Source organism: Podarcis bocagei (genome assembly GCF_964188305.1).
Source record: "Podarcis bocagei genome assembly, chromosome: 1".
NCBI classification, from domain to species: Eukaryota; Metazoa; Chordata; class Lepidosauria; order Squamata; family Lacertidae; genus Podarcis; species Podarcis bocagei.
In genome coordinates, this window is record NC_138125.1 from 94,547,482 (window position 1) to 94,560,489 (window position 13,008).

Below are 13,008 nucleotides of genomic sequence, written 5' to 3' on the forward strand. Positions count from 1 at the left end.
GATTTGGATTTGTGGCACTGCAGAGGGGTTATTTTGTACTTGTTGGTGCAGCACTTTGGTTTTTTTGGATGTTGAGTGATAGGCCAAGCTTTTCATAAGCTTCTGCAAAGATATTTAGGATGGTTTGGAGGTCATCCTCTGAGCGTGCGCACACTATGTTGTCATCAGCATACTGAAGCTCTATGACGGCAGTTATGGTAACCTTACTCTTTGCTTTCAGCCTGCTCAGATTGAAGAGCTTTCCATCTGTTCGATATATGATTTCTAGTCCGGTGGGGAGTTTCCCTTCGACCAAGTGCAGAATCATGGCAATGAAAATAATGAATAGAGTTGGGGCAATAACACAACCCTGTTAACACCTGATCTCACTGTGAATGGTTCACTTTGAGAGCCATTGTTATCTGCGATTGTTGCTGTCATATTATCATGGAGGAGCCGAATGATGCTTACAAATTTATCTGGGCAGCCAACTTTCAGAAGTACAGTCCACAGGGCATTACGATTTACAGTGTTGAAATTTACATGTTGCATATGCAACATGGGAATGTGACCAGTGTGTCTATCACATCACGTGTTTACCTTTGTGTGGTGCAAGGACAGGAAACAAGCACACATTCTGCAATGCGCCAGGAACAATGTCAAGTTCCATTCGCTGTATACAAGCAACAACCACCTACCTTCCACTGAATATTCCAACCATCTAGCACTGAACTGCTGTCACACAAAGCAAATGTAGAGGGGGACTTTAAAATGATAGAAACAAGAGATATAGAGCAACACTTCAAGTATTCACTCAAACAAGGCTTGCCATAAGTACAAAAACTCCACTGTGTTTAGCTTGGGCTAGTCTTATCTGTGGTAGGTAGGTTTGTCCTCTCTTGTCCAATTTGTCAGGCATGCATAGTGTTCATCCTTTTTAAATATACACTGTCATTCACACACACTTCAACCTTTCTCCTTACATTTTAAGATGTGTTATATTAAACAGAGGTAGCAACACCTAGTTCTACTCCCAGGTTTCAGCAGTTGAGTGCAGGTGTCTAGATCTTCACAGAACTGAACTCAGTGAGTAACACTGGTCAGTTAGTACTTCACGGGTCCGGGGTAAAGGTTCAACCAATAGGCCCCATTTACTCCACTAAGTCACTGGGTCAGTTCACACTCAACACAAAACCATTATTTGGCACTACCTGAAAAACCCCCGTGCTTGCAGACATAATTTCTTGGTAAACAGGATTAATTTCCAATGAGGGCTAATGAGCAAGAACAGTTGCCTTCAAATCATTCCCTTTGCTTCTATAGGCTACATGTGCCTGTCAGAATCTTCTGCCTCTCTCTGAAAGATGAAGAAAGGTATTCTAAAATGAATCAGACTGCAATACGTTTCCCTCATGCTTTTCTTTTAAGCTGGCATGGAATATATCAGAGCCATAAATTTTCTTACCCTTCTGTTCTGTACATTGAACATCTCTCCAGAGGAATTTTTAGCACTCCATTATTCAAACCCACAAACAGGGATCTGTCGCTGTGAAGGATTTGGAGGCTCTGGATTGGCTCCTTTTGGCTGGCAGGAAGAATCTGCATTTCCTCTAAGTAACAACTCCTTAGGCTCTTATTAGTTGTAGAAAGTGCCTTCAAAATGGTGCCATGTTCTAGCAGAACAAGAAGAAACAGGAGGCAAGTAAATCTCCAAGATGTTGATTCAGTTTATCATCCAGCACACACAGTAAAGATTAACTACATCCCATTTACACGGCTGCTCTGACACCATTTTTTTTCTCCTCTCCAATTTCTCTTCTTCTTATACACTTATAAAAACATAACCAAAAAAAGTGAATCCGTTTATTTGGTTGAAGCCCCTCTGCTTGTGCATTCAGGTTCCCATTCATTCTGAATGAAGAGTGCATGAGACTAAAGTATATAACTACTGAATGAGGCTAAAGTATGACTATACTGAATTTGCTAACAAGTTGCTCCTGTGTTCTGATTTCCACTGCTGTTTTAATGGTGTTTGAAAAACTGCTAATATATAGTTTTTAACCTTTCTTGCAAGCTGCCTTGAGCTTTTATGTAGAAAGGTGGCATATAAGTAGTTTAATCAAATAATAATAAACAAATTATATGTCTTTATTAAGGATGACATGGGATGAAGAGGTACATTTACACATTAAAGCAGTGTACCCTGCAAATTGTAACTATTTAAAGGATATAAGGATCTCTACCTAGTAAGTTTCGGCTACACCTACAATTTCCCAGGGTTGTTTTCAAATAGGGTTGAATGGGTTCCGTAGATGTGTCCGAGAGGCTGATTCACACAAAGTTGTGTGATCTTAAATATGCTAACAGCTTAAAACTTAAAAACATTGTTGTAGGCAGAATATCAATCTGCAGCCACAGATTCCAAGGAACATTCTGCACAACTTTCATCTGAAAATCAGTACAAACTAAACACAACTGCATCCTTGCAGTCAGCTACATCCTGTGATTGCTGGAACGCCCCCATGTAAGTTTAAGTAACAGTAGACATGTAGCTGTGATATTTCTGTGGTCCTTAGTAGGGAGCTATGACTCAACAGACTTCAGGACTGCATATCAAATACGCCTTCTAATCACATGCTAGAATCACATTATGACTGTTATCTATGCACATTCACTTGGAAATAAGCCTTACTGAGCTCAGTGGGATTTCCAAGTAAATGTGCTTTGTCCTTTAAAGGCCTAAAAATCTTGGGCCTTACAAAACTGAGTGTGTACCTCTTCCCCCATGCTCTGCACTCCACTGACCAGACTTCCCCAAACTGAATTATTCAGATCTCAGTCCCAACCAGTGTGGCCAATGATCAGGGATGATGTGAGTTGTAGTCCAAAACATCTGGAAGGCACCAAGTTGAGGAAAGCTGTTCCTGACTGTACTACTTATGCACGAAGGCAGTCTCAGTAGTTGATCCACAGCCTGGAAACTTGCTTAACCCTGAACTTGGATATTTTCTGGAAATGCTGTAAGATATCCTCATTTGGAATGACTTTTATTAGATGGGATAATTGTGCATGGAATGCAATTTAAATCTGATAAGTGTTTTAATAAGTATTCTATCTATAGGTTTCAGTTTAAAGTGTTGTTGCAACCCTCAAGTATTGACTTGGGAATGGGCTAGACTAAGTTAATAAAGGAATAAAGTTAAGCATTTAAAGGTCCCATTAGTTTCCAAGAAAACAGCAATTCTTCCATTTAAATAAGCAGGGTTTGTTAGTATTTGTCTTTGTCAACTCTGTACCACAAAGGGGGGTGGTGGTGGTTAGATAAAATAAGAATATTTCTGATACTAGATCAACTCTTGATCTGTCTAACAGTAGCCCATGAGGCTATTTTCACTTTGGAGTTTATGCACTAAAGTTCTACCATTTATCTCCGTAGATCAAGATTTAGTATTTGTTTTGTTAATTTGTTCTATAGTTAAATAAAGTTTTTGTCTATGCAGTTTTGTTACTGGAAATACACGAAAGCTAATCTCGAAGTAAGTGGCGGTAAAAGGTAGAAAGATATACTATTATACTGTCTGGTAGATGATAACTTCTGAGACAGATGACTCCATAGTCATGGGATAAATTATACCATCACTTAGAGAGGCCATATATCTTAACATAAAATCAACTCATTCCGAATATATAATGGAATTATTAGATTTTTTAAAATGGAGCTCAGACATAAATTCTGATTAATTAAAATGTTTAATTTAGTTTCCACCACAGAAGGAAGTTACCATTTGCAACACTTCCATGGCGCACCTTTCCAAGCTTTTTTTCCTACTTAAAAAGTTGGGCGTTGAAGATTAGTCCACTATTGAAAGTTTGGCAATAAATGGGATTGTGGTAGGTCTCCTCATTATATCCAAACTGGGCAGACTTTGAAATTCTATATAAACCACAGTCTGCCAACAAACCAGGATCACAGACTTTAAGGGCATGGAAGTTTGTCTGCAAATCACTACATGCAACTAGCTTGAGGAATGGCATGTGGATTCTGAGAGCATAGAAACCTCTTTGTGTGCTGGAGCTCATTATGCATATGAACCCTGCTGGCATGATGTTTTTATTCAAAGGAACGACTCAGTAGATGTGCCTAAGTTTTGGGGATCACAGCTCAGTGGCAGAACATATGTTTTGCACATAGAAGGTTCCAGATTCAATCCCTGGCACGGTGCACAGTCAGGACAAGGTACAGACTGAGATGCAGGGAAGCTACTGCCAGTCAGAGTAGACAATATTGGCCTAGATTGCCTAGAGCAGAGGTGGCCAAACTTGGCCCTCCAGCTGTTTGGGGACTACAACTCCCATCATCCCTAGCTAACAGGCCAGGGATAATGGGAATTGTAGTCCCAAAACAGCTAGTGGGCCAAGTTTGGCCATCACTGGTCTAGATAAAGCAATTTCCTATGTTCCTCTTAATGCAGAAAGTGCAGCATGAAATCTGTTTCCCATCTCTTAACTTCATCAGAAATGCTACCCAAACGTGAAAACACTTTTCAGATCTCTAGAAAAAAGTATGTACCGTATTTTTTGCCCTATAGGACGCACTTTTCCCCCTCCAAAAATGAAGGGGAAATGTGTGTGCGTCCTATGGGGTGAATGCAGGCTTTCGCTGAAGCCTGGAGAGCGAGAGGGGTCCGTGCGCACCGACCCCTCTCGCTCTCCAGGCTTCAGGAAGACATCCGCAAGCCATGGGAGAGCTGCACGACTTTGCGCAGCTCTCCCACCTCTTGCGGAGAGCTGCCTGCACCCAGAAGCCTGGGGCGCGCTGAGCTCAGCACCCCCCAGACTTCAGGTTTTTCGCGCAGCTCTCCGCAAGCTGTGGGAGAGCTGTGCGAAGTCGCGCAGCTCTCCCACGGCTTGTGGATAGCAGCCTGTTCTGGGGGCTGGGGTCGGGGGATGCTCGGGCTTCCCGCGCCAGGGGGGGGAATAAAAAAAAATTCTTTATTTCCCCCCCAAAAAACTAGGTGCGCCCTATGGGGCGAAAAATACGGTATATGCATTTCCAACAGGACACAATGAAATAGAAAAATACTACATGACCCAGAAACGACTGAAGACTGTCAACCAGCTATCTTGAGGATGTCATTTACCTCTCTACTCCTTTTTGATCTGAACCTTCACCAGGATGGGGTTCAGTCTTCACAGAAACCTTCACTTGCAAATGAATTCCATTTAAGCAGATACTATTCTCTTTCTTAGGCTAACTACAGGTCCCTAACCCCATCCCTTCTGCTTCCTAAAGCCATCTAAATTGTGGCCTACACTTTCAAAATGCTGTTTCAGTTTCTACCCAGATAATAAAGGAAGATCAATTCTCACGCTTTCTCCTATTTGAGAACATGTAGTAAGGAACTCACAGATTACTGTTTAATAAATCCACATATGAGATGGTTGAAATCTCCCAGGTGTAAAAAGCACTTACCTGTCCCAATATACATCACGTGGTATAGTGTATCCTTGCCCTGAACAATGTCAACCACCAGCTTAGAAAAACGGATGTTGTCCTGAGTGACATATGGATCTACAGAGACTGGTTGCACAACATCGTTCATCAGGAATAAGCGCTGAGCATCCTGAAGGATCCTCTCTGTCAAGTTTTCATTAGGACTATCATCATTCAGTATCCCACACTGAAGGAGAACAGAACAGCAGTGTTTCTTTACAACTTTTAAAACTGTCTAACATTAACTGTTTTCATTTTGTTTGCTATTTTTACTGCAGAGTTCTTGCCGACTGTCATGATGTTTATATTGACATGGATCTCAAGACACAGCTTCCAGTGATAAAAACAGATTACAAATTTGCAAGTTTGTTCCTTCTTCCATATTACACAGACATATCCAAATAAAAATCTTCTGGTTAATCTACTCCAAAAGAGGTTAAAAGAGGTTAATCTACTCCAATGTGGTACAAACGTAAATCCACAGCACAACCCTACCCATGCTTACTAGGAATGTCCTTCCAACTGATGGAACAGGATTGCAGCTGCAGATTTAGGAAATGCAAACATGCCGAAATCAAGATACTTCTTATACTAGAGCAGGTCTAGACATAAAATGCCCTGCTATTCCTATTTAATTCGAAATCCACAATCTTGACTGGGATAGCCTCTCCCAGTTTTGCTTCATCTCCCTTTTCCCCTGCATGAACCATCTCTGATGGTTGGGGAAACCATTAATTGCTGAACTGCATTTTCTGTTCTCAGTGGGCAGAAGTTTATCATTTAATACCAGGGGTAGCATAAGTGCTAAGTAAGTGGACTTGTATTTTTCAATTGTTTCGTTCTAATTTCCATTTCATATGTCCCAGACCTGTATTTTTCTCTTGGAAGGAAAGATTTCTGGCATTGTTCCTTCATCCTCCAAACAACGAAGTGAGGATTTCCCCCTCCCCCTTCCAAATCGTTTCTTCACAGCCACTAAATTACCTTTGTCATCTCCTGAAGGCCCTTCATTGACCTCTTGTTCCTTCTGTACTTGAAAAATGTTCTAATCTCTTTTTCCAATCTTCCTGTCGTTCACCACGTACATTCCCTCTTCTTTTGTAAAACTCTCATCTTGACTTTGCAATCTTTTCACACCTTCTCTGCAGCACAGGCTATACGCTTTTGAGGATGAAAGCTAGTCCAAAACATCCCTGACTGATGCTCCATTGGGAACATGCAGTATAAAAGCTTCCGGTTGCTCCAGTGAACCAAAGGCTGGAGGGCTCCTAGTACGTAGCAGATGATGTACCGCAGCTGTAGCCAATCTAGTGCCCTCTTGATGTTGCTGGTCTATTGTTCCCCTTAACCCTAGCTACTGGCCACTCTGATTGGGGATGATGGGATGTGGAGTCCAACAACGACTTATTTTGTTTAAGAAGGCTTTTACTGAGGTATGACCCACTTATGAAAAATTTACTGTTTATCTGCTGGAATGGCTTTGTTGTTTTTGGAGTTTTTATTTCCTGCATTTTATTTTATTTTTATCTTGAACGTTGCTTTGATGGCCTCAAGCTGTAAAGCAGCATTTTTCAATGTGAACAATAAATAAATAAAACACCCAGAGGCCACCACCCTGGCTGCCCCTGATGCACTACAAATGCTGCTCCCCAGATCTTCTATGATAACCCTAGTTAATTTTCTATATGAAACTCAACTGTAAGCTACTCAGATTTAACGGAACGTGCCACAATAAATTGTGCTCCTGAAAAGCAAACTAGTACAGCCTTTGTGACCGCCTGTCTACTTGGCAGGAATGTGTAGAATTTGCCTGCTAAAATATAGCTGAAATGGGACAGAACGGGTATTGAGAGCAGACTTGCAGGAGGAAGGGGCAGCAGCAGAGGTAGGGGTGGGGAGGCCTAGAGCCTATAGGTTATATGCAATGCTAGTCCTACTCAGGGTAGACCTATTGAAATGAAATTGAAACTTAGGTTCCTTAATTTCAGTGGGTCTACTCTGGGTAGACGTTCAGGATCAAAGACTATGAAAGAACAGGACTATGAACCATACAAGACTAAACTACCAATACTTTATATAGCAAGGGTAGGCGGCTATTTCACCCCAAGGGCCACATTCTCTCCTAGGGAACTTTCTCAGGGCCTTATGCCAGTAGTGGGCGGAACCAAAAGCAGAAGTGATGAAATGCGCTAATTTAAGCACACAATCCTCTCTATTCTCCCATCCAGACAAGAAAGCAGCAGCGCTTAATGATACGTTCTAGTCAGGCAAAATGCTCAAGGAGGTATGTATGAATGGAGCTTCAGAAACAACTACATGGCTGCAGATGGGGGGGCAGGGACAAGCAAGTAATACGTGTAAAGAGTGGTTACTAAGGAGGTAACATTATGCTAAGAGAAAATAGATTGCCCAAGACAATTTGATGAGCCTCATAACGGAATGGGGACTTGAACATAGGCTCTCTCTGTGTGTACAGACACCTGATGTGCTACCTGCACTGAACCAGTTAATTAACATTTACCCATCAAACGAGGAAACAGAATGAGATGTGAGTGAATTGAGGGGTTGCATTAAAATACCTGAAAATTAGGGATGGGGTTGATTGTTGGCAGCCATGCAGATCTTGGATTCTCTTGGTATCGGAAAGGCCCATTAAAGGCTTGCGTAATAGCACTGAGATTGAAGGCACACACTGCTGAAGCAGCAATACTGTTTCTGGAAACAAGGGCAAAAGGAAAGAGAAAAGGAGAAAAATCAATTTAATCTTTAAAACATTGACACTTCCATCATAACAGACATCAAATCTCACTAAAATAAATTGCATGCAAATTACCAGGAGGAAGTGCACTGGGCTACAGGCCTCAGAAGGGAGGAGAAGAATCCTCATGGATTATATGACAATTAGGAGATGTTGAAAAGCCCCTCTTGAACACTGTACATGATTTAAGACTAAGAGAAGCAGTTTTGACATGAAAAGTCACACGCAGCTTAATTCACAAGGAACATTACTACTGATATCCCATCAATCCTGATTGATTATAAGTGGCCTAGTTTTTAAAACCTCTGGTTTATTTTTCAAGGTGAAATTTAATTTTAAGCTCCACAGGTTTCATTGTTAAGGTATTAATGCCACCTCTGAAAAGCACACCTGCCTATAGACCTTCAAATCCATTGGATACTCACCATTTCATATACGTGCTATTTGCATAAAGCTCCAATTGCAAGGAGAGACAGACAGACAGAGGAGAAGGAATACAGAATCTGGACTCATCTGGGATAAAAAATGCATAATATCATAGCTTCTGGTTGGCTCGTGAGAATAGCATGCCAAGACTAGATGAGCCTTTGGAGCCTTTTTATATTCTGAGAAGTATTAAAACAGGATGGAGCAGGCAACGTACTGCCCTCCAAATGTTTTCAGACTCCAAGTCCCATCAACCTTGACCACCAACCACACATACATCTGGAATGCTATGCTTGAATGACGGTGAAAATAACTCAAAGTCCCAATACATGGTCTGAAGGTGCACGATGCAATAGCTTCCTGAAACTAACTGCCTGGACACAAGACTTTTACAGGTTGTCATGAGTTCCACAGACAAAAGCTGGAATAGAAATGAAGGAAACAATTCTAAAATGTTCCCGACGCTCACTGTTTGAAACTGCCCTTCCCTTCCCTTCCCTAAATAGTCATTGAACTTCAGCTGTGAATTCAAGCAATTTCCTGTGTTGATTTTGAATATACAAATTAGTATTAAAAAACAGAAATCTCTTTACATTTCTGGCAGGAGGAGCTTCCCTTTAAGATAGACAAGTAAAGCTTCAGCAGGTCACTTGTATCACTAGGAATATGCACTCAGGATCACTTACTGTGGATACTGTGGGTAAGTTAATCAAGCAACACTCTCAATTTGGCATCCTCATTTAGGAGGCAAGCCTCCATGTGGTGAAGGTGTGTCCTTGGGTGTAGAATTGAAATGGCAGCCTACTCTCCATTATTAAGGTAAGTCATTAAACAAACACAGGCAAGCATCTGAAAAAGGTTCTCCTTGTACACACTCCTTTCCCCATTCCTCAAAGGCATTGTGCTTATTTACAACAGGTGTGGGGAACCTTTGGCCCTTCAGGTGTTACTGAACTACAACTCCCACCAGCCCCAGCAAACATGGCCAGTGGCTAGGGATGATGGAAGCTGTAGTTCAGCAACACTGGGGGGGGGCAAAAAGGTTCCCCACACCTGCCTTACAATCTTCTCCTAATTCTCCTCCACTATGGGATGCAGGCAAGCTACAATTATTCACACTAAACAGTTGAGAAAATTAGGCTGAGATTTCATGCTTTGCCAGGAATCATATCCACATAAAGGCCATCAGACCAAGCTTGTAGAGTCCAGCTGAGGACTCTAAAACATTTATATGCTATTTTAAAAGGTGGGGAGAGAAAAGGACCAACAAAGAAGAGGAAATCAGAGAGAGCTGAAAATTGTAAAGAAGAGGCTAAAAATACAGAAAGCCCTTTCAGAACAACATGACAGACTTTGTCACCGTGCTGTGTAAATGTCTGAATGACTGCTTTATATATCAAGTTGCTAATGGTAGCAATTTGAACTACTATGAAAAGGATTTTTTTACTAAACCAGTAATTACTTAAGAACACATATCTAAGCCGTGTGATTTTAGGCAGGCAATAAGCGGAGAAGGTCCTTCCCTTCCTTCCTTCTTTTTTTTAAAGACGCTGCTACACGAAGAAGCAAAAAAAGCATGCTTCTATTTCATTCCTACTTTGTGGTACGAGCAGTATGTATAGGAGGCCTGTACAGAATTGTATCATACCAATTTAGGGCACCATCAGCAGCTTGGAGGAAAGGTGTGATATAAATGAAATGAAATGAAATGAAATGAAATGAAATGAATGAATGAATAAAAGCATGCACCTCATAAACTACTTGTAGGTCCTCCAACATTTCTTTATGCTTAAATGATGCACACCACATCTCTCTCATTTGTTCCTACAAAGAAAATTTCCACCATAACAATCCCACCATGTTAGAAAACTAATCCAGAGAACTACCTCAACCTGAAGTTGACTGGGAAATGCCTTTTTGCCACTGAGAAAGCAAGACATCACTTTTAAAACATTACTATTAAGATTGCGTGTTCTCCTTTCCCTCTTTCCCCTCACAGCCATCCTTCCATTTCACTGAGCAATGGAGCAGTAGGCTTTGAACTTGTCAAAGCACCACATGCTAAACCTTTCTTTGCTGGTATCTGAGTGATATTGACATGTTGCGTGTTCACAGAAGGCAGTTCTTTATTTTTTTTTAAAATAATTTTTTATTGCGTTTCTTTTCATAGGTTAACAAATTTGTTTACATGACAACATGCAAGAAACATTTTTTATATATATATATATGAAGAAAAATAAGAAAAAAAGAAATATTAAGCAACTTTCCTTAACGTCCTTCAACAATTCACTTTTGGACTTCCTCACATCCTCTCGGCATTGCATTCATTGTTCTAACCAGTTCAGCAATTTGTTATCTTGTTTCCCATCTTATTATACCTTTAAATATATTATGTTACCAATTTCAAAAAATTTGTATTTTAGTTTTAAGACTCTTAATAAACATAATATTTTGTTTCAAATATGTCTCGTTTTTTTCCGTCAATGCTTACTTTATCATTTGCTTAAAATAAATTGCAGAAGCATAACGTTTCTTAATCGTGCGCTATCTTAACATTCAAACAACTTATAATGTTTTTGCAAATAGTCCTTAAATTTTTTCCAGTCCTCCTCCATTGTTTCTTCGCTCAGATCTCGGATTCTGCCAGTCATTTCTGCCAACTCCATGTAGTCCATCAGCTGCGTCTGCCAGTCCTCCAGTGTGGGTAAATCTGGTGTCTTCCAGAACTTTGCAATAAGGATCCTTGCTGCTGTAGTTGCATACATAAACAAAGTTCTATCCTTCTTTGGCACCTTCCGGTCCACCATGCCCAGAAGAAAGGCCTCTGGTTTCTTAGCAAAGGTATATCTGAATACCTTTTTCAGCTCATTATGTATCATTTCCCAAAAGGCCTTTACTTTCGGGCAGGTCCACCAGAGGTGAAAGAATGTCCCTTCTGCCTCCTTGCATTTCCAACATTTATTATCAGAAAGATGATATATTTTAGCCAACTTGACTGGGGTCATGTACCACCGGTATACCATTTTCATAATGTTCTCTTTCAAGGCACTACATGCCGTGAATTTCATACCGGTGTTCCATAACCTTTCCCAGTCCTCAGACATAATGTTGTGTCCTACATCCTGTGCCCATTTTATCATAGCAGATTTAACTGTCTCATCCTGTGTGTTCCATTTAAGCAGCAAGTCATACATCCTCGAAAATACCTTAATCTTTGGTTCTAGCAGCTCCGTCTCCAGTTTCGATTTCTCCATCTGGAAACCCACTTTTCTGTCCATTTTGAATACCTCTTGAATTTGAGCATAATGTAGCCAGTCTCGCACCTTACCTTTTAATTTATCCTGGCTTTGGAGCTTCCAGTTATCTCCAACTCTTTCAATCAGTTCCCAATACTTTGGCCAGTAGGCCTCCATATTGGGCTTTTTTTTAGAAATCTTGGCTTCCACAGGTGATAGCCACCTCGGGGTCTTGCTTTCTAATAAGTCCTTGTACTTCATCCAGACGGCAAAAATTGATTTTCTGACAATATGGTTTTTGAACAATTTATGAACCTTCACCTTGTCATACCACAAGTATGCATGCCAACCATACACATTATCAAACCCCTCCAGATCTAGGACATCGGTGTTTTCCAACAGGAACCAATCCTTCAACCAGCAGAAGGCTGCAGCTTCATAGTACAACCTTAAGTCCGGCAGGGCAAACCCCCCTCTCTCTTTTGAGTCGGTTAGTATTTTAAATTTTATTCGGGGCTTTTTGCCCTGCCAGACAAACTTAGAAATATCCTTCTGCCATTTTCCAAAACATTCCATTCTGTCCACGACCTGAAGGGTTTGAAATAAAAATAGCATTTTTGGCAAAACACACATCTTTATAGCTGCGATTCGGCCTGACAAGGTAAGTTTCAATCTTGACCAAATATCCAGATCTTTTTTAATTTCCAACCAACATTTTTCATAGTTATCTTTAAAAAGATTTAAATTTTTGGTGGACAAATATACCCCCAGGTATTTCACTTTTTTAACCACACTTAACTCTGTCTCTTTCTGATACCCCTCTATCTCTGTAGGTGTCAAATTTTTGACCAAAACCTTAGTTTTTTGTTTGTTTAGCTTGAATCCCGCCACCCGACCAAACTCCAGGATAAGTTCCAAAACTCTTTTTGTGCTAGATACTGGCTCCTGTACTGTCAAGACTAGGTCATCTGCAAAAGCTTTCAGTTTGTATTGTTTCGCTCCGACCTCTATACCTTGCACCAACTGGTCCTCCCTGATCATATTCAGCAATACCTCCAGAACAGAGATAAATAGCAGAGGGGATAAAGGGCACCCCTGTCGTGTCCCTTTTTCAA

At 40.7% G+C, this 13,008-nt stretch overlaps 1 protein-coding gene across 9 annotated transcripts in view; it reads right to left on the reverse strand.

The window, feature by feature from the left end:
- The window catches only part of SEMA5B (semaphorin 5B), a 375,751-nt gene that overhangs the window by 68,151 nt on the left and 294,592 nt on the right, over positions 1-13,008 (reverse strand). For 8 of the 9 annotated variants that reach the window (XM_081188335.1, XM_081188332.1, XM_081188333.1 and 5 more), the window contains 3 exons: positions 8,053-8,188; positions 5,453-5,660; positions 1,445-1,652 (listed from right to left, as the gene is read on the reverse strand). In XM_081188335.1, coding sequence (XP_081044461.1) covers positions 1,445-1,652; positions 5,453-5,660; positions 8,053-8,188 — 552 coding nt within the window. The remainder of the gene's footprint in view (positions 1-1,444; positions 1,653-5,452; positions 5,661-8,052; positions 8,189-13,008) is intronic. The other variant, XM_081188337.1, reaches the window with a different exon arrangement.